This window comes from Mobula hypostoma, chromosome 23 (assembly GCF_963921235.1).
Source record: "Mobula hypostoma chromosome 23, sMobHyp1.1, whole genome shotgun sequence".
In the NCBI taxonomy this organism is placed as follows: domain Eukaryota; kingdom Metazoa; phylum Chordata; class Chondrichthyes; order Myliobatiformes; family Myliobatidae; genus Mobula; species Mobula hypostoma.
In genome coordinates, this window is record NC_086119.1 from 40,068,823 (window position 1) to 40,091,424 (window position 22,602).

At 41.5% G+C, this 22,602-nt stretch overlaps 1 protein-coding gene across 2 annotated transcripts in view; it reads left to right on the forward strand.

Annotated features, from left to right (window-relative positions):
- mks1 (MKS transition zone complex subunit 1) overlaps positions 1-19,561 on the forward strand; it is a 55,279-nt gene extending 35,718 nt beyond the window's left edge. Inside the window, exons 13-18 of one of the 2 annotated variants that reach the window (XM_063031219.1) lie at positions 117-186; positions 3,715-3,819; positions 7,556-7,689; positions 16,680-16,762; positions 17,515-17,612; positions 18,411-19,561. In XM_063031219.1, coding sequence (XP_062887289.1) covers positions 117-186; positions 3,715-3,819; positions 7,556-7,689; positions 16,680-16,762; positions 17,515-17,612; positions 18,411-18,514 — 594 coding nt within the window. In that variant the 3' untranslated portion in view covers positions 18,515-19,561. The remainder of the gene's footprint in view (positions 1-116; positions 187-3,714; positions 3,820-7,555; positions 7,690-16,679; positions 16,763-17,514; positions 17,613-18,410) is intronic. The other variant, XM_063031220.1, reaches the window with a different exon arrangement.
- The last annotated feature ends 3,041 nt before the right edge of the window (positions 19,562-22,602 follow it).

The following is a 22,602-nucleotide window of genomic DNA, read 5'->3' on the forward strand; positions in this document are numbered from 1 at the left end:
CTAAATTTTCAAAATATTCTTGGGATTCTAAGCCAGAAACAAAAAATTGTCTTAAACTTTAAGTATTGGTGCTTAGTATTTTGCCCTGTTGTAATTGCTGTTATTATTTCAAATAGGAGAATGTTGCCTACTTTTCTTATCCATTCAACTTTGAAATGTCTATAAGAAGCGAAGATCAGCCTGAGGGTGAGTATCCCTTTGGAAGCAACAGTATCCTCTTCTACATGTTGATTTTAAAGGTTTTCATATATTTTTAAGAATTGTAGCAAGCCAATCTTCACTATTCATAGAACAGTACAGCACAGTGCAGACCCTTTGGCCTACAATGTTGTGCCGACCTTTTAAACCACTCCAAGATCGATCTAATCCTTCCATCCTGCATAACCCTCCATTTTTCTTTCATCCATGTGCCTAAAATATCTGCCTTTACCACCATCCTGGACTTCCTGTCAGATTGCCAGCAGGTGGTAAGAGTGGGCTCCCTCACCTCTGCCCCTCAGACCCTTAACACAGGTGCCCCTCAGGGCTATGTACTAAGACCTCCCTTTACTCTCTGTATACCCATGACTGTGTTGCCACCCACAGCTCCAATCTGCTGACGACACCACACTGATAGGCCTAATCTCAAATAATAATGAGGCAGCCTACAGAAAGGAAGTCATCACCCTGACACAGTAGTGTGAAGAAAATAACTTCTCCCTCAACGTTGCAAAAACAAAGGAGCTGATTGTGTACTACGGGAGGAATGGAGACAGGCTAACCCCTATAGACATCAATGGATCTGGGGTTGAGAAGGTGAACAGCTTTAAGTTCCTCGGCATAAACATCACTGAGGATCTTGGACAGTTGAAGAAGTTTGGTATGGCCCCCCAAATTCTAAGAACTTTATGTAGGGGCACAACTGAGAGCATCCCGACTGTCTGTATCACTGCCTGGTATGGGAACTGTACTTCCCTCAATCACAGGACTCTACAGAGAGTGGTGCAGACAGCCCAACGCATCTGTAGATGTGAACTTCCCACTATTCAGGACATTTACAAAGACAGGTGTGCAAAAAGGGCCCAAAAGATCATTGGAGACCTGAGTCACCCCAACCACAAACTATTCCAGCTGCTACCATCCGGGAAATGGTACCGCAGCATAAAAGCCAGAATCAACAAGCTCCAGGACAGCTTCTTCCACCAGGCCATCAGACTGATTAATTCATGCTGACACAACTGTATTTCTATGTCATATATTGACTATCCTGTTGTACATAATATGTATTATAAATTACTGTAATTGCACATTGCACATTTGAATGGAGACATAACGTAAAGATTTTCACTCCTCATGTATGTGAAGGATGTAAGTAAATAGGTAGATAGACATACTTCATTGATCCCGAGGGAAATTGGGTTTCGTTACAGTTGCACCAACCAAGAATAGAGTATAAATATAGCAATATAAAACTGTAAATAATTAAATAATAATATGTAAATTATGCCAAATGGAAATAAGTCCAGGGCCAGCCTATTGGCTCAGGGTGTCTGACCCTCCAAGGGAGGAGTTGTAAAGTTTGATAGCCACAGGCAGGAATGACTTCCTGTGACACTCAGTGTTGCATCTCGATGGAAAAAGTCAATTCAATTCACCCCAGGAATGCACCCCGTGCACTTACCACTCTCTGTGTAAAAACCTTACCTTCGACATCATCCCTATACTTTCCTTCAATCACCTTAAAATTATGTCATCTCATATTAGCCATTGCCACTCTAGGAAAAAAGGTGCTGGCTGTCCACTCTATGCCTCTTATCATCTTATACACCTCTATAAAGTCTCCTCTCATCCTGCTTTGAAAACCCTTAGTTCACTCAACCTTTCCTCATAAGATATATTCTTTAATCCAGGCAGCATCCTGGTAAATCTTCTCTGCACCCTCTTTAAAGCTTTCACATGCTTCCTATAATGAACACAATGCTTCAGGTGTGGTCTGACCGGAGTTTTATAGAACTGCAACATTATTTAATCCCCTGACTAATGAAGGCCAACACACCATACACTGCCTTAATCAGCCTATCATCTTTCACAGGAAATTTGAGCGATCTATGGACTTGCTCACCAACATCTATCTGTTCATCTGCACTGCTGAGAAACCTGCCATTAGCCTTGCATTCTGCCTTCAAGTTCAACTTTCCAGTATATATCACTTCACACTGTTTTAGAATGAGTTCCACCTGTCACTTGTCAGTCCAGCTCTGCATCCTGTCAATATTCCATTGTACCCTATGAAAACCTTCTACACTATCCTTAATGCCACCAACCTTTATAGACAGTTACAGAAGCTTTAGGTTACTACTTGTATCTGTGAGAGTGCAGTGCATGTTGTTCTCTCACAATCCCCAGGGAGTTAATTTGTGGACTTTGCATCCTGAGGTGATTATCAGAATTATTCTTTCAAAGGAGCTTTTCGTGGATTAACGGGTTTCATCTCACCCTCACTTGAGCATTATTAAGATCAGGATAGGGAACAGACAGCCATGAACATTGGTTGTAGATTTTAACTGTACTTTGAATTGATTTACAGTATTATCTGTAATTGATTTTCTGTATTTTCAGTTCATTTGTGTTTTCTGCTCTGTGTGCTTTCAGGCAAGCAGGGATCAGCATTGTCTGGAATGATAGTGGGCCAGATAGGAAAATAGGAGAGGAATTACCTTGGGCTTCTATTGGTACTGCCTGGTAATTTTTTTTTACCGAGCCTATTCTTTTAAACCCTGACAATAAGGATGGTGGAAAAAGTTGCTGAGAGGAACATATATCTATGCACTGTTACTACTCCCATGAATTCTATGCAAATTGAATTTGAGTTATTGCCAAAGGCAGATCAATATTCATGTAGACAGTGTTACTTTTATATAAGTAGATAGCAAGATGTCCTAACAAAATACTGACACATTGGATAATTAAATAGTTTGTTTCCTGTTAGAAATATAACGTTAAATCTATTGATTTAGATTTAAATTTCATGGAACATTAAAGAATAGGAAAAAGTCATCAGTTATATTAAATTTTGTGGGCAGAGAACTCACGTTAAAAGTAATCTTTTGGTTCTAAATTGTGGATTTTTTTGTCAGCTAGTTGTCGTCTGGAAACCATTCCAAATACATTTAAACCAAGCAGCTGACAATCTACATAGTTTTTAATATTCGGATATCCACAGATACTGCCAGACTTACTGAATATTTACAGATTCTCTGCTTAATATTTCAGATTTCCAGCATTTGTGCATTATTCTTTGACATTTTGTCATTTTATTGCAGTTTCTTCTTCATATCAATCCTGAGTTTGTATTTTCCTTTTTACTAGTATTCCTTTTTGTAAGGTTACTTAATGTAAAATAGTGCTCAGAATTAACCTTATGTAACTGTTAATTGATTGATTAATTAATTGATAAACATTTATTGATTTGGAGCAGTGCCATTGGTGACCACCTTATTCTTGGCCTGATGCTATGTCTCTTTGATCTTCCAATTCATAATACCAGCAAAAAGGGGGGCATATTGTTCTTTTTCTTTTTTTTTAATTACATACATCTCCAAGCTCCTCAATCCCTTGGGCAAGGATCTTCTGCATTTCAGTGCTTCCTGGTCCGTTGTGAAAAAAGCCATCCATTTCTCATCAATGTTATGCCAGTGACACTAAGAACTGTTCAACGTCTTATTCTCTTTTCAGGTTTGCTGCACTGGCCTATGATTTATTTTGGGGTGTATTCTCGTGACTTCTGGCAGAGGTACCGTATTGAGGGCTATGGTTACATCAACATTCCTGACAGTCCAGGTAAAAAAAAACTCATCAAAAAAGAATTAAAAACTTTTACAGTACCCAACTAATAACAAAACTGAGACAACTACACTGATAAAGGATTAATACCAAAGCATTAACATTTGCCGACTTTAATAGGCATCCGTTAGTCTCATGAGACCATGGATTTGTGCCTTGGAAGGTTTCCAGGGCGCAGGCCTGGGCAAGGTTGTATGGAAGACCAGCAGATGCCCATGCTTCAAGTCTCCCCTCTCCACACCACGGATGTTGTCCAAGGGAAGGGCATTAGAACCCATACAGCTTGGCACTGGTGTTGTCGCAGAGCAATGTGTGGTTAAGTGCCTTGCTCAAGGACACAACACGCTGCCTCAGCCAAGGCTGGAACTAGCGACCTTCAAATCACTAGACGAACGCCTTAACCACTTGGCCACTTGCCGACTTTACTGCTGCTGAATACCCCGAGCATTTTATCCGTTGTTTCATTAGAAGCATTTACTGTTTTTATTCACCTGTGAGCTCCTCCTCAAATAGACTGACTGCCAGAGTCTTCCAATTCCATATATACTCAGTATTTCCTGTTATAGGGCTTACATAGTCATCTACAATGTGAGCCTGTACTGTAACAATTTGCATATAATCCATTAGCAATGTGATTAAAGGTCTTTCTTTTTTGTTCTAGATGGGATTGCCACACTGTAAATTGAATCTTGCTGATTCATATTATTGCTGTCCTCATGACTCTGCACTTCACTATTATCATCCCCACCTATATGATAATAATACTGCTGTTTGCCTGCCAGAAATTTAGCAGAGGCATTCTGTTAGGAAGTACTATGTTTCCAACTCTTAAATTCATAGAGTCGCTTGCGTCCACGTTCTGTGATTCCCTACAACAATACAATTCAGAACATGATCTTAATATGCTTAAAAACTGTTGTTTCAAACTCGGCATTACCCATCATAGTTATAGCAACAATGTGATAATAAACTCAAACAATCTTGCAATCATAATGTACAATTCAGTCATAGAATACTACAGCACAGGAACGGGCTATTCGACCTATCCAGTCCATGCCTTCCTGGCTTTGTGTCTAGTCCCATTTACCTGCACGAGGTTCATGGTCCTCCATACCTCAGTATGGTTCAGGCAATAGTTAGGAAAATATTCAAAATTATGCTTTATTTTGTGCAACAATTTTTTTAATTGGCAAATGATTTTCTTTCTTTTTTGTGTCTGCATTTAGCACTCTAAGAATGAGTCAGCGCATCTCGGTACAGACTTACACTCTTATAATGCTGAGTATAAGTATGTTTTACTGCATTAGTGTGATTGTGGTCTTAGTGATTAAAGAGAAAAGGTTATCAATTAATGCTCCTGAGCTTTGAGTTTGATATTGTTGGTGAATTGGATAGAGACTGGCCAACATCATTTTATGCCACTGGTCTGTCATTATATGAAAACAAATCAGAATGCTTTGGATTTAAACCTCGTACTGTTGGTTAGAGCACTTGCATGGTGTTTTACTTTGGACTTCATGTCACTTCTTCAGGACCCACACCACCAGATTCAGGAATAGTTATTACCCCTCAACCATCAGGCTTTTGAACCAGAGAGGATAACTTCACTTGCCCCATCACTGAACTGTTCCCACAGCCTATGGACTTACTTTCAAGGACGTTTCATCTCATGTTCTCAATATTTATTGTTTGTTTATTTATTTATTTTCTTCCTTTTTTTTAAACTTGCAATTTGTTGTCTTTTGCACATTGGTTGTTTGTCCATCTTGTGGCTGTAGTCTTTCATTGATTCTACTGCCCAAAGCTAGGCAGGGAGTTAAACACCTTGTCAAAAATCACCTGAGCTAGAAGCTTTCATCAGGGTTTTTAATGAGAACTTGAAACTGCTGAAATTTAAGTAAAATATGTATTAAGTTCAATACAGAATCGCCACACACCTGAATAGACTAATACTATTGATTATTCTTATGATCGGTGTTAACCAAGGTAATATACACATGCAACATCCCATATCTGTGCTGTGTGGATTAGAGTGGACTCATAGTGCACAATAGCTTAATAGTGACAGACGATAAACAATACTTCTTACAGAATATATCTACTGAATGTAACCAATATTAAGAAAGCTTTAAGAATCTCAGATAATGCTGTTTCAGGGGCAAGTAAGGAGAGGATGGAGACAGATGTCTTTCCTCACCATGTGCTTCAAGTTGAAATCCGAATTAACCCACGCAGGACAAGATATAAAAACACAGCTTACATACAGGGAGTGATGTTGATACAAAATGAACTGCTCCTGTAGAGGCCAAGACAGTACTTTTTGTAGTTACTGTAAATGCCTGCAAGAAAATGTATGGTGGCATATATGCACTTCGATGTTAAATTTACTTTGAACTTTGAAGATGGCGCTGGAAAGTGGTGAGTAGCTCCAAAGAGAATCATCCAGTACAACAGCTAAAATCCACATTCACAACAAATTTCAATATATAAAGTACTGTGGAAAAGTCTTAGGTGCATATAGCTAGGGTGCCTTAGGATTTTGCACAGTTCTGTAGTAATTTTATATATTGCACTGTGCTTGTTCATCACTGACGTCGATGAGGACCTCGACACCATTATGATGGTGTCGAGACTAGCACGTGATTTGGACTTAAGTGAGGGAGAGTTGCGCAGCGTCAGCCTCACTCTCTCTTCCCAATTCCCATCTGGATCCAGTGGCAAGACAGAGTCTAGACGGCTGGAGATGGGACTAGGCACACTGGATGACCAGGACGTCTTCTGTGTCTTGTCCTGCTCCACACGTTCCACGACACTTGCAGAGACCGCCTTCTTGACCGTTGGACCTTCCATTGGTCTCGTCCGCTCAATCCACCGGAGTCTGTCCTCACATGCTGGGATAGACAACTCCCTATCTCACCAAGGGTTTGAGACCCGTCGGCTACCCTCACCTGGTTTAGCCAGCTTGTCGAAGCCATTGCCCGGGGTGTGGCCACTGTCGCATGCAAACAGCTACGGAGAGCCACAGGTGAGAGCTGAGTGCCAGGTGGGGACCAAAGGTGGACTAACCGCCCTGAAGAGGAGACAACATTGTCCCCCACCAGAGGTGCTACCCCTCCCTGACACCCCATGCACTGTACTGCTGCCACAAAAGAATAAATTTCATGACGTGAGTGATGATAACCCTATTTCTGATATCGGTTTCTTTGTGGGAAAGGGGGAGGGGGGATCATGGCTGGGAAAAGGGGAAGGCAGAGGGAAGCACCAGAGAGGCATTCTGTAATGATCAATAACGAATTGTTTGGAATCAAGTGACCTTGCTTGGTGTCTCAACTCTGGGTGTGTGTGCACCCATGCCACCCCCTGGCTCTCCTCTGCCACCTGGCCCACACCCCTTCTGCAGTGCTCCACCCTCACCATTCCCAATATCTGTTGCTCCCGTCAGGTTTACAAACTCACTCTCTGCTCTATGTAGATAAATACAATTCTGTGCAAAAGTCTTAGACACCCTAGCTATATATACAGTATGTACCTAAGATTTTGGACAGTACTGTATGCCACTGATATTAAACCTGATTCTGATTCTCTTGCCTCATTGAGCTCGGATCCTATCATTGTATTTTTCTGTTCCACAATTGAAACCAGATTCCATGTTAGTAACTAAACTACTTGCTTCCTGGCTAAGTTTTTGTGTAGGTCTAATGTATAATATAAGGTATAACATTTTTGTTGACAGGTAGTTATACAAAGATATGCCAGACTTGGAGGCCAGTCTTGCCTGGAACATCTGCAGAACTGCGAAGATTCTTTATTGGTGGTGCACTTGAGCTTGAAGATATGACTTATGTCCGTATTCCAAGCACATTTAAGGTAGTTATGAAAATTATTAGAGGGAATATGAATTCCTCAGGGCATTAGGATACCAGAATTACAACTGTCTCCTGATTCAATCAGTACACAATTGTCAATTTAGTCATCTATTCCCCTTCTAGCAAATGGTTCTCAGATTCTGTCTCTGTCATGTCCATTCTGATTATTTTATTTTCAGTTGCTTTGCAGTTCACATCTGAACTCAGCATGAATTACCCTTATTTTGGCTTCTGCTGTTCATTTTCCTGCCAAAAAACAGTCTGCACAGCCCTCTGGTTGAAAACAGTCAACAGAACAGTGGAGGGGAGGTTGAAAATCACAAAAAGACATTAGGACTTTAGGAGTAGAACTTGGTGAGAGGAAATGAGAAACAATGAGTAGCAGCAGGGAGAAATGCATAGTTTAGGAATGAAGGATTTTGTTCCAGAAAATCTTTGATCAAAGAATAGCCTAGAGATTCAGGGAATGTTCTACTTGTAATTGAGAAGTTGAGAGACTTGGTGAGTTCAATATGGAAATGGATCCTGTGGCCCACTGAGTCTGTGCCAATTATCAATGACCCATGAGATTTCATAGAGGTGCACAAAATATTTTGATGGATTTAGACATAGAAGTTGTTCCGATTAGTGTAGGAGTCAGGCCCCAAAGATCGCAGAGTGATGCAGGAAGAACTGTTTTATATAACAAATATGATTTGGAATGTTCTTCTTGAAAGTGTTGATGAAAATTTAACTCTGCTTTGGAAAGGGAACTGAAATTGTGAAAGTTTAGAACAAGAACTTGAGCAATATGAAGTGGAAATTCAGATTTTTTTTTAAAGAGAGAGCACTGATTTGATGGACACAAATCTGTGATTCTGTGTCAGCAGGAAAACGTGATATATAAAAAGTAGAGAGTTGAAAAGGACAAGGAAAAGAGGAATACAGGGTGTATCTACTTTTTCATAAAACGTAAGATATTTGGAGAGAGATTCTGTGATTTTTTTTTAAAAATGCCAGAAATGTACCAATGATATTTATCTCACTGGCAGGCCAACATTTAATGCCTTTGTTTAATTAGGCTTGTGAAAGGCTGCCACTGTCAGCATAAATAGCTACATATTGAAGGTAATCACAATGATTAGACTTGGAGGAGAACTTTACAGAAGGTGATGAATGCATACACATCATTGTAATTTTATGACACAGGGGACCCTTCCAGCCTATTATATCTGTCCAGTGGATGAACAACAACCCAGCCTAAGCAACACTCACACAATGCTGGAGGAGCTCAGTGGGCCAGGCAGCATCTTATGGAAAGGAGCAAACAGTTGATGCTTTGAGCTGAGACCCTTTGTCAGGACTAGAAAGGAAGGAGAGAAGTTTAATCCTGCTTCCTGTACCAGGTCCGTATACTATAGGCAGGTACACATACGGTACAAGTACGCTGAAGGTCTATGGCCCTGGTTTTTGAAAACTCTGCTTAAGGGAAGTTTTTTTCTTCCTATTTATTCTTTCTAGGTTCATTATCATTTTGCACTCATGTCCACTCAGCCTCAGTAAACAGGCCTAGCTTATCAAATCATACCACATAGCTTAATTTTCCAATCTATACAGCGTCGTCGTCGTCTGAACCCTTAGTGCCTAGGTGGCACATGGGGCCTCAATCTATATAGTTTCTTTGTAAATTTCCTCTCCATCATCTCCAGGGCAACCCTGCGTTTCCTTTTGTGTGATAACAATAGAGGAGAATGTTCCACAGATGTTGTTCAAAAAAACTTTGACAAGATATTGGTTTGCAGATGCAAGCATTACAGCCATGATGCACCAGAGGCAGTTGAGTGTAAGTCTTCAAGATCGAGTGCCTATTAAGTCATGTGTTTCTTGGGTTTATTGGAGCTGAATGTGTGCAAGAAGATGGAGAGCATTTTATTATTCACTGAATGCAATTGTAGCTAATTGAAGGACTGGAGGATCAGCAGATGAGGAGTATGCTGCGTAATGCACATTATAACATTAATGTGATCTCCAGTTAAGTTTCTTGTGAAAGGTGAACCCCCAAATCATTGAAATTCTGTTGGGTGTCATTGTTGACCCAGTGTTGAGAGTAGTGTTGCTTATTATTTCTCTGCACTATTCAGCCCTGCCTGAATATTGCTGAGTTCTTGCTGGATGAGGACATGGATTGCCTTGCAGATGACTGGGAACATGGCCTCTGAATGAGTGTATGTGCCGACGTTGTGTGTGTACTGCAGCATTAAACTTGCTTTGACCTTGATTCTGCATCCCTCCCCACTGATCTCCCTCCTGGCACTTATCCGTGTAAGCGGAACAAGTGCTACACATGCCCTTACACTTCCTCCCTTACCACCATTCAGGGCCCCAAACAGTCCTTCCAGGTGAGGCAACACTTCACCTGTGTGTCGGCTGGGGTGATGTACTGCGTCCAGTGCTCCGGATCTGGCCTTTTATATATTGGCGAGACCCGACGCAGACTGGGAGACCGCTTTGCTGAACATCTACGCTCTGTCCGCCAGAGAAAGCAGGATCTCCCAGTGGCCACACATTTTAATTCCACATCCCATTCCCATTCTGACATGTCTATCCACGGCCTCCTCTACTGTGAAGATGAAATCACACTCAGGTTGGAGGAACAATACCTTATATTCCGTCTGGGTAGCCTCCAACCTGATGGCATGAACATTGACTTCTCTAACTTCCGCTAATGCCCCACCTCCCCCTCGTACCCCATCTGTTACTTATTTTTATACACACATTCTTTCTCTCACTCTCCTTTTTCTCCCTCTGTCCTTCTGAATATACCCCTTGCCCATCCTCTGGGACCCCCCCCCCCGTCTTTCTTCCCGGACCTCCTGTCCCATGATCCTCTCTTATCCCTTTTGCCTATCACCTGTCCAGCTCTTGGCTCCATCCCTCCCCCTCCTGTCTTCTCCTATCATTTTGGATCTCCCCCTCCCCCTCCAACTTTCAAATCCCTTACTCACTCTTCCATCAGTTAGTCCTGACGAAGGGTCTCGGCCTGAAACGTGGACTGCACCTCTTCCTAGAGATGCTGCCTGGCCTGCTGCGTTCACCAGCAACTTTTATGTGTGTTGCTTGAATTTCCAGCATCTGCAGAATTCCTGTTGTCTACTGAGGACTTATTGGTTAAGGCAGTGTTCAATAGATGCCAGCAATGTAGCTATACTGGAATGATACCATAGAGTCATGACTAGTTCTAGAGTACCAGTTGTCAGCACCACTTAGTTGTCAGAGTTTGCTGTATTCAGTGTAGCTAGCAATTTCTGAGCATTGAGTGGAGATAATCAATTAGCTGGCTTCAGTGATGTCAGCAGGATGAGGCTAGGATTGTCAGATCCTAAACTGAAGATGGCTGTAACTACTTGGTTTTTTGTGTGCAAACTTAAATCTCTCTTTAATTGTCCACTGTCATTAATGGCTGGATTTTGCAGGATTGTAAAACTTTAACGTGGTTCATTCTTTGGCAGATTATGTCTGGCATTTCTATTCTGTATTTTGGATACATGTCATCCTGGGTTGTAAATTGGCCAAGACTGTAGCATGTTGTCTAGAAAATGAGTTAAGCAGAGAAGAAATTGTGATTGGTTGTTGTATTGGGCTGGTGCTGTTCTGTATCAACAACCTAGCTATCGATGACATGCACATAGTACAACCTTATTTAAACTGATCAGCATATACTCACTGTTGTAGGGATCTGGCTTCTAGCAGGATTGTGGCTGCTGCCAATATCAAGCAGAGTGGATTTGCCAGGCCATTTTAAATGGTGTAGGACATTTGAGTTTGTTGTGGAGGGGACAATGGGGAAATTATCCTGAGGAAAAAAGTATGCTAGACCTTATACCCGAATATTGATGTTGTGTATTCCACACTAACTATGTCAAGTGTGTGGAGCTAAATTTTCAAATAGCATTTCTCAGGGTTAGCGATCCTTCCTTGCATCTTGAGATAAACTTTTACAAGCACCTAGGATAATGAATTTCTCCCTTCACACACTAATAGACAAAGTAACAGAGGGATATGAAGCAAGTGTTGGTGTAGAGAGGGAAGAGAGTACGTATGTGACTAGCAAAGTTGAGGTAGCTTACTATGAGTGTTTACATTCACATTGACTAAAAAATTGATTTTCAGGTAGCAATAATATAGCTGTGATTCTACCTAGCTATATGTTCCACCTATCCAAACAGCTGAAGAAGTAGAATTTGCAAATGTATTCTTTCAACATCTGATCAATATCGCTTTCAAACATTTCACCCTGTTCCATAGAACCATAGAACACTACAGCACAGAAAACAGGTCATTCAGCCCTTCTAGTCTGTGCCAAAACATTATTCTACTAGTCCCATTGACCTGCATCCAGTCCGTAACCCTCCAGACCTATCTCATCCATGTACCTATTCAATTCATTCTTAAAATTTAAGAGTGAGCCCACATTTACCATGTCAGATGGTAGCTCGTTCCACACTCCCACCACTCTGAGTGAAGAAGTTCCCCCTAAACCTTTCCCCTTTCACCCTAAAGCCATGTCCTCTCATACTTATCTCTCCTAATCTAAGTGGAAAGAGCTTATTCACATTTACTCTGTCTATACCCCTCATAATTTTGTAAACCTCTATCAAATCTCCCCTCATTCTTCTACGCTCCAAGGAATAACGTCCTAACCTGTTCAATCTTTCCCTGTAACTCAACTCCTGAAGACCCAGCAACATCCTAGTAAATCTTCTCTGCACTCTTTCAATCTTACTGGTATCCTTCCTATAGTTAGGTGACCAGAACTGTACACAATACTCCAAATTTGGCCTCATCAATGTCTTATACAACCTCCCCATAACATCCCAACTCCTACACTCAATACTTTGATTTATGAATGCCAGGATGCCAAAAGCCTTCTTTACAACCCTGTCTACCTGTGACGCCACTTTCAGGGAATTATGTATCTGGACTCTCAGATCTCTTTGTTTCTCCGCACTCCTCAGTGCCCTACCACTTACTGTGTATATCCTACCTTGATTTGTCCTTCCAAAATGCCACACCTCAGACTTGTCTGCATTAAATTCCATCTGCCACTTTCTGACCCATCCCTCCAGTTGGTCCAGATCCCTCTGCAAGCTTTGAAAGCCTTCCTTGCTGTCCACAATGCTTCCAATCTTACTGTTATCAGCAAACTTGCTGATCCAATTTACCACATTATTATCTAGATCATTGATATAGACAACAAACAACAATGGTCCCAGCACAGATCCTTGAGGCACACCGCTAGTCACAGGCCTCCAATCTGAGAAGCAATCATCCGCTACCACTGTGGCTTCTCCCACACAGCCAATTTCGAATCCAGTTTACAACCTCTTCATGGATACCTAGTGTCTGAACCTTCTGAAATAACCTCCCATGTGGGACCTTGTCAAAGGCCTTACTAAAGTCCATGTAGACAACATACACAGCCTTTCCTTTGTCTACTTTCTTGGTAATCTCCTCGAAAAATTCTACAAGATTTGTTAAACATGATCTACCACGCACAAAGCCATGCTGACTATCCTTAATCAGCCCTTGGCTGTCCAAATATTTGTATATCCGATCTCTCAGAACACCTTCCAATAATTTACCTACTACTGATGTCGGGCTCACCAGCCTGTAGTTACCTGGTTTACTTTTGGAGCCTTTTTTAAACAACGGAACAACATGAGCTACCCTCCAATCCTCTGGCACCATACCCGTGCCTAAGGACATCTTAAAGATTTCTGCCAGGGCCCCTGCAATTTCTACACTAGTCTCGCTCAAGGTCCTATGAAATATCATGTCAGGCCCGGGGGATTTATCTGCCTTTATTCACTGTAAGGCAGCAACCACCTCCTCCTCTTTAATCTCTATATGTTCCATGACACTGCTGCTCGTTTCCCTTCCTTCCATATATGCTATGCCAGTTTCCTGAGTAAATACTGATGCAAAAAAAATTGTTTAAGATCTCCCCCATCTCGTGAGTCTCCACACATAGACAACCACTTTGATCCTCTAGGGGACCAATTTTGTCCCTTACTACCCTTTTACTCTTAATATACTTGCAGAAACCTTTGGGTTTACCTTCACATTATCTGCCAAAGCAACCTCATGTCTCCTTTTTGCTTTCCTGATATCCTTCTTCAGTATTCTCTTACATTTTCTATACTCTTCAAGTACCTCATTTGTTCCTTGTTGCCAATACCTGCTATACACCTCTCTCTTTTTGTTAACCAGATCGCCAATATCCCTTGAAAACCAAGGTTCCCTATGCCTGTTAACTTTGCCTTTAATCCTGGCAGGAACATGCAAACTCTGTACTCTCAAAATTTCACCTTTGAATGCTTTCCACACACTGAACACATTCTTGCCAGAAAACAACTTATCTCAATCCACTCTTCCTAGATCCTTTCTCATTTCCTCAAAATTGGCCGTTCTCCAATTTAGAACCTTAACTCGAACACCAGACCTGTCCTTATCCATAATTAGCTTGAAACTAATGACATTATGGTCACTGGACCCAAAATGTTCGCCTACACATACTTCTGTCACCTCCATGCCATCTAACCCTTTCACAGTGTGGGAGTCCCAGTCAATATGTGGAAAGTTAAAATCCCCTACTATTACAACTTTCTGTTTCTTACATCGGTCTGCTATCTCTCTACGGATTTGCTCCTCCAATTCTCTCTGACTATTGGGCGGTCTATAATACAGCCCTATTAGTGTGGTCACACCTTTCCTGTTCCTCAGCTCCACCCATATGGCCTCTGTAGACAAGCCCTCTGGGCTGTCCTGTGTACACACAGCTGTGATATTCTATTCTCCCTGACTAGTAGTGCCACTCCTCCCCCTTTCATCCCTTCCCCTTTGTCATGTCTGAAACAACGGAACCCCAGTCCAGTCTCGGTGCCAGAGGTGTGACCACTACAACTTGGCCCTGGGAGGTCGTCCCCACCAACGGTATCCAAAACGGTATACTTATTATTGATGGGAGCGGCCACAGGGGTGCTCTGCTCATTCTGTCTACTCCCCTTCGCTCTCCTGACAGTCACTCAGCTTCCTGCCTCCTGACTTTTAGGGGTGACTATCTCCCTGAAACTCCTGTTGATTTCTGCCTCTGCCTCACGAATGATCTGAAGTTCACCCAGCTCCAGTTCCAGTTCCCTAACTTGGTTTGTCAGGAGCTGCAGCTGGATGCCCCTTTTACGGGTGTAGTCATCAGGGACAATTGTGCTGTCCCAGACTTCCCACATACTGCATACGGAGCATTCGACTGCCCTAACTGCTGCCTTCATTACCTACTCCTAAGTTAATTAAATTAATTAAAGTAACATACCCGGCCTTGCCTCACTGGGACCAGGCTCGTCCTTAGCCTCTGCTCACCGAAGCCTCTCGAGCCAAAGCCTCAAAGCTCCACTCTTATCCTGAGCCATTCACACATTGACCGCTCCTCTTCAGTTACTCTTTATTTTCTGATTCGTCGTTGTTGCTATCCCTTCACAAATCAACCTCCTGAAGTTGCTGCACTTTAAAGCCACCTTATCTCTCTTCTAATAACTGTGACCCTTCTCTTGACCACTGCACATATATTTCTTCACCAATTGCCTGAAATTAAGCTGGGAATAGTTGAGGCTACCATTCCCTTTGTTAAAATAATTGAAAAATTGAAATTATTCAGTTCATGTTTGCCACAAACTCAGTATCTGCTCCTGTTCGCTGTCTCAGGCTGGATCCATTGCTTTTCTATCTGAAAAGTGTATTTAATTATGAGCTGATCTCTGTACTCTCTCCATTATAAGGATAACCTGTTAAAGCTATATAACATTGGGCATTACACACCCACCACAAATGCCAGAAGATTCCTGTACAAATGCAGAAGTCTTGAATTTGCTGGCCAAGGTCAGCTGTTGGACTCTTAAGTCCTGTGGCAGAGTGTCAACTAGCTGCAATTCCTCATCAATTAGCGGCGGAATCTGCCTGTCACTAGTGCAGTAACAGCAAGATCCTTCACAGGAATAGCTGGGGGAAAGGAGGGTAAGAAAGAGGTAATTTCTAATTTATTTAAGTTGAGTTTACTTTAACATTTTAATTAATTAAAACCATCAATGTGATACAGGTTTTCAAAATACTTTATTTGTTTAATTTTTCAAGGTTTTGATTTTCTGCTGAATATTGGGGCATAGGAGCATGGCTTCACTGACTAGCAGGTTTTTTTTAGCTGTTTTGTTCAGGGTGGAGACTTGTTCTGACCACTCCACCTGTCAACAGTGTGTTGTGAAGGGTCGCACTGTTTCTCATCTAGGAGATGATGTGGACCAAATTGTACTGGCATATCCAGAAAGACTAACTTCATTGCTGGTACGTAATCAAATCTGAGCTTGAGTGGCTTATTTTTGGCAGCAAGTTCTGCCTGGTGCCTGTTTCCATTCCTACGTAGATCTTTGTTATAAATCCATTATATTTTAGTTTCCAGACTTGATCATCTCAACGTTGTCCTGGCCAACAATCATGGTTCCAATTCATCTGTTCTCTACCACCTTATCTAAAGCTTCAGCTGAAACTTCCAGCCTAATGCTCATCGACATCACCTCGAGTCCCTTAGTTTTATCTCTATTCTCTAATTTTATAATTCTCATCTGCACTTTAACTCCCTTCATATTCTCCTCCTCTCTATCCATGTACTGTCCATTTATTTAACCTTCAATTTGTGCAATCCTCTGCCACTGATCTTGTGACACATTTCTTTGGCTTAATCCCTTTTTTGTTGTTTGTTCACCTTTGAAGTGTTTTGCTTTTTGTTTTGTTCAAAAAGAACTGTATAAATTTTGCTTAAGAGAGGAAAGCAAGAGAATAGATTGTGAACTAAAGTTATACCTAAATGATGGAGAATATGATGGATTAATCTGATTGTATGGTAGCAGAATATAGCTTATGACCAAAGAATAGGTAAAGCAACTAACTTATTTCCTTTGCATTCAGGGAGAGAGACTGAGTCGATTTGGTTTCAGAACAAAAACGACAGGAACAGTAACCTTCAAGTTTCATTGCATGCAGCAGTGCAGGTGTGTAAACAAGGTGGTGAAGTCAATGACTTAGCAATGCTAAACTAGGTAAGTGATGCTTGTGGAAGGGGAGGTGATATTCCTTGTCACCAGATCAGGAATGACCTTGGAAATTGCTGATCTAAGTGCAGAGCCTGTGACCTTAGGTGACCGCTTACCAGCCCCTGTGAGTGATCAGAGTCGTTATTCCAGTAGAGTATAATTGTTGAGGAGGTGAGTGTGTTGGAGGCAGTAGTTGTTTGGAGATGGTGGTGGGACGTGGTAATAAGTGTGGGATTGGTGCTGGCGTCTAGTGTATATAAATTAACTGTATAAAATTGAGACCAAATTGGAACTGAGGTTTTTACTCCAACAAAAATTTATGTTTAAAATTTCCTAGTTGTTCCTTTGTGAAACTGAGCCATGTATTTGGGCAGCACAGTGGCAAGACTAGTGGAGCCACTGTAAGAAACCCAGGTTCAAGCCTGACCTTTGGTATTGTATGTAGGGAGTTTGCACACCGCGTGGTTGGGAGGTTAATTGGTCGCGGTAATCAACTCAGTTGAAGGGTCTTGACCCAAAATGGTGACTGTCCATTTCTCTGCATTTGTGCTGCCTAACCTATTGAGTTCCCCCAGCTTTTTTGTGCGTTGCTGCAGATTCTAACATCTGCAGGCTCTTGTGTCGCCACTGGAGGTAGTCTATTAAGGCAGATGATACTAAACATGACAGTTTGTTTTTGAGTTGAAATTAATGCTGTGGTGTTTTGGTAGGACTTTTCTGGATTCAACCATGGCAAAAAAAAGATCACAGAATGTTCTGGACCGCATGGGAAGACTTACTCACCAGGCTACATTCCATTCTGTACTGGGTAGGTAGTGGTTAATTTGTACTGCACATTGGTTAGGCTGGAGTTCATCAAACTGTTTTATCAAACTGCCTTGTACATTGCTAAAAAGTATTATTGTTGTGATTTCTGTTAGTTTCTTCATTATCTTTAGATTGTGAGACCATTCTGTGCCTAAAATGTCAAACACTAGATGACGTACTTATAAAGTTAGAGGAGGGAAGTTTAAAGGCACTGTAAGGGCCAATTTTTTTACACAGAGAGGCTTAGGTGCTGGGGGTAGTTATGGAACCAAACAGTTTGAACGTGAATATGAAGGGAATGGAAGGAAGCAGACATTTAATATAAAGTGGCGTAAAAATGGGCCCATGATGAGCTGAATGGCTTGTCCAGTACCATACTGTCCTATTTTCTATGCTTGCTGTTTGTTAGTTGTTTTCTCACAATAAAAAGCATCAAGCCTTCTGAACCCAGCCAGGACAGATGTATTGATAACTGTCTGCTCTGTCCTAAGGATTAAGGTTAAATTCTGGCTGGATTTAGATTGAAATTCCTCACTGAACATAATTTGGTCATCCCAAACTTTTGTGTTGTAGTCAGTCACTTGCAGCGTAAGCTTCATTCATTTGCACTAAATTGACAATATTTGTAAGTCTTCAGGAAGGTTGGTGTGACAACTGCAATACTTCCTTGAAGCGGAGGTACGGTATGTTGTGGTAGTTCCACAGGCCACATGGGCTCATTACTATTGCTCCCCTAGTTGGATGGATGGAAGTCTCTTACAGTTTTTTTAAGAGCTTGTTTTGTCTCTCCTCTGCTCAGCGGCGTTTGGACAAGCTCAGCACCGTATGCATGAAGCACGAGAGAACCTTCCAAAGGACCTGCTGCGTACGTCCGCGGTTCCAGAGTCTGACCCAAGAGCGTAACAGATCAATATTGGCTGCACTGGCTTGAGGCACCATGACTCTAAAACTGAAGTGGAGGAACTGCTTTCCATGTTATTTAAAGGTGGATCATGCAGTAGTTTGGTTTGTTTCCAGTTAAAGCTGATGCAGGCAACGCTATTGAGAAACTGTCAATAGTTCTCAACTGGCCAACAGCTTAACCATGAAGGGTCATATGTATGAGCTGTGGTAAGTAATGACAAAGCATATACAAACATGATTATGCCAATCTGCAGTATCTTCATTAATCCCAGGCAACATGGTAAAATATCCACTGAAGAAGATACTTTGTGTATAGCTTTGAATGGAAAAACATCCTGTAGAAGACAGAGCTGAAAGTATTGAGTTTGATTTCAAGTCATTGCTAGACAAGATGATCTCAAAAGCATGACAAATGATAAAAGCAAGTGGGAGGAAAATAAAGTTTGAGTGATTCACAACCACCGGTTTTTCACTCCTGATTGCTGGCCCAAGAACACTGTTTATAGGCATTACACATTTGAATTGGTTTTACCTTCTATCACTGTTTACCATCCAGGTTCACACCTGAAGGATGGAAAGTTGGGAAAAAATTGGCAGTTGATCCCGGCAAAAATCATTTGATGGGGAGGATAATTTGCGAAAGGTTTTCCATTCGGGTTCAGTGCTTGCCTTACATTCACTTAGATTGCAAGGAGTCACAATGATTGTACGGGACTTTTTTCTGACATATGAACTGCCTTGAGAAATCATGGCTCAGAAACTCATGGAGGAATTGCTTTCAAATGTAATTTGAAGCTGGAACACTCAATTGTTGGCTATATAGTTAGCAACTGACAAATGTAAACAGTACAATGAAACTTGAAATATTCAACATAAGATATCATTATTTTCTGTTTGCTGAAAACCTCTCAAGTATTTAATTTGCCAAAAGGTACCTTGGACTTTCTGACTCTCCACAGAGTAACTGATTTGTAGTTTTCAAGAGAAAATGCACTAAATCAGAAATGTAATCTGAAAAACACCAGCATAAATCTCTCTTTTAAATAAAATAGAATTTGATATATTCACACTGTTTTGGTGATTTTACCTCTTAATCTGATTGCTTTATAGATTTTCATGAGATTTGGGGTTGGAGACGGCACTTTGAACTATAAAATACTGAATGACCCAGCAATTATTGCTTTTCTAGTACAGTTTTGCAGATGTATAAGACTGTATTACAGGTACTAAAGACAAACACTATTACGTTAGAAAGTGTAGGTGAGAGGAATAAGCAACTAACATCAGTTTAAGTTGTTATAGGTTTTGAAAAGCAGTCACTCGTTTGAAGCTGTGTAAAACTGCAATAATCTATGATCGCCAACTTTTTCTGTAAATATGTACCCAAGCTGGATGATGAAGGGGTTCCTTCATCTTATTGACAATGAAGAAATCTTATAATGACTGAGCTGAAAGGTGATGAGGACCAAGAAACAAAAACAAATTATTGTGCAATCTGGGAATGTGCAGTGGGTCAGGCACCATCAGTGAGAAACAGAACAAAATGAGCACTTTAATTCTGATGAAAAGTTCTTCACCTAAAAGAGAGCTTCTTTTTCCCCATTACAAAAATTGTCTGTCTTGCTGAGAATTTATAGGAATTTCTGTTTTTCTTCAAATTTCAAACTCCTGTCTCAGCAAGGACCTGGATCCTCTGTAATTTGCCTTTTGCTACAATAGATTTACAGCAGATGCGATCTCATTGGCTTATCACATGGCCTTGGATCACCTGGACAATACAAATACCTGTGTCAGGGTCCTGTTTATTGACTACAGCTCAGCATTTAACACAATCATTCATACAGTTCTGATTGAAAAGCTCCAAAACCTGGGCCTCTGTACCTCCGTCTGCAAGAGGATCCTCGACTTCCTAACCAGAATTCCACGATCTGTGCAGATCAGAAATAACATCTCCACCTCACTGACGATCAACACTGGCACACTTCAAGGCTGTGTGCTTAGTCCACTGCTCTGTTCTCTCTACACCCACGACTGTGTGGCCAGGCACACTCAACTGCCATCTCTAAATTTGCTGACGACACGACTATTGTTAGCAGAATTTCAGATGGTGACGAGAGGGCATACAGGAGCGAGATATATCAGCTAGTTGAGTGGTGTCACAGCAACAAGCTTGCACTCAACGTCATTAAGACCAAAGAACTGATTGTGGACTTCAGAAAGAATAAGACAAGGGAGCACACACCAGTCCTTTTATTGAACCATCTTGACTTTACCTAATGTATTTGCAATTTAAAAGTGCCATCTTAACAAATAGCATCCATTGTTTTCACTTTTTATCTCATTAGCTACATCTAATGGCTCATTCTCTGTCAGATTTGGGATCACTGATGCGACATGACCATTAATTTTCCTCATTCCTTTTCAGCATTCTGAAGAGACTCCTCTCTCTCTGCTATCCACGTCCACTCCTCAATCACCAAGAAACTCTCTTTCTACTCCATGTCACCTTACCATGCAAGCAGAGATATTACACCTGTCCTTTATTTACATAAAACATAGTATAGTACAGCACCGTAAGGGCCCTTTGACCCATGATGCTGAACTTTTAACCTACTCCAAGATCAGTCTAATCCTTCTCTCCCACACAGCCCTGCATTTTACTTCATCCATGTGTCTATCAAAGGGTCTCTTAAATCCCCCTAATGTACCTTCTACCACTACCCCAGGTAGCAGTCTAAAACCAATCACTCACTGTGTAAGAAAACCTGCCCTTGATATCGACCCTCTAATCACCTTAAAATTATGCCTTCTCAGACTCGGATTCAGATTCATTTATTTATCACATGTACTTTGAAATAGACAATGAATGCATCATTTGCATTAACAACTAACACAATCTAAGGATGTCCTGGGGCAGCCTGCGAGTGTTGCTACACATTCCAATGCCAATGTAGCACGTCCACAGTGCTCAGCAGAACAATGTAGAACACAGCAAAATATACACACACACACACACACACACACACACACACACACACACACACACACACACACACACACACACACACACACACACACACACACGCGTATCCGATCCCAGAAAATGCTTCTGGGCCTCCAGCCTCCAGTGGACTCACAGACAATATGCATCCAATTTGCCTTCTGACTTTGAGCTTCGACTTCCCGATTACAGATCAAACTTCAGGCTTCAATCTTCAGTATTGACCCCCCAGGACTAACAGATGACAAGACCCTGAGCTCCTGACTCGCCAACTCACATACTTAGGGGGTCTCTTGTATTAGCCATTTCCGCCCTGGGAAAAAATCACTGGCTGTCCACTCTGTGCATGCTTCTTGCCATGTTATACACCTATATCAAAGTCACCTCCTCTCATCCTCCTTCGCTCCTAACAGAAAATCCTTAGATCACTCAACCTTCTGTCATAAGATACGCTCTCTAATCCAGGCACCCTCTCTAAAGTGTTCACAGCCTTCCTTTAATGAGGGGACTAGACTGAACACAATACTTCAAGTGTGGTGTAACCAGAGTCTTTTAGAGCTGCAACATTACAGTTTAGAACTCAATCCCCCGACTAATGAAGGCCAACATACCATATGCCTTAACAGCTATCAACTTGTGCAGCAACTTTGAGGGATCTGATCACAGACCCCAAGATCCATCTGTTCCTCCACACTGCAAAGAATCGTGCCCTTAACTCTGTACATTGCATTCAGGTTCAATCTTCCAAATTCACAATTTTCTGGTTTGAACTCCATCTGCCACTTCTCAGCCAGTTCTGCATAATATCAATGTCCCTTTGTAACCTATTACCAATCACCACCAACCATCGTGTCATTCAAAAACTTACTAACCTACAGTTCCAGTTCCTCATCCAAGTCACTTATAAAACAAAATCTCAAAGAGCAGAGCTCCCAGAACAGATCCCTGTTGAACACCACTGGTCACAGAGTTCCAGGCAAAATATGCTCCATCAATACCACCTTTGCCTTCAATGGACAAGCCAATTATGAATTCATATAGCCAAGTTTCTCTGGATCCCATGCCTCCTGACTTTCTGAATGAGCTT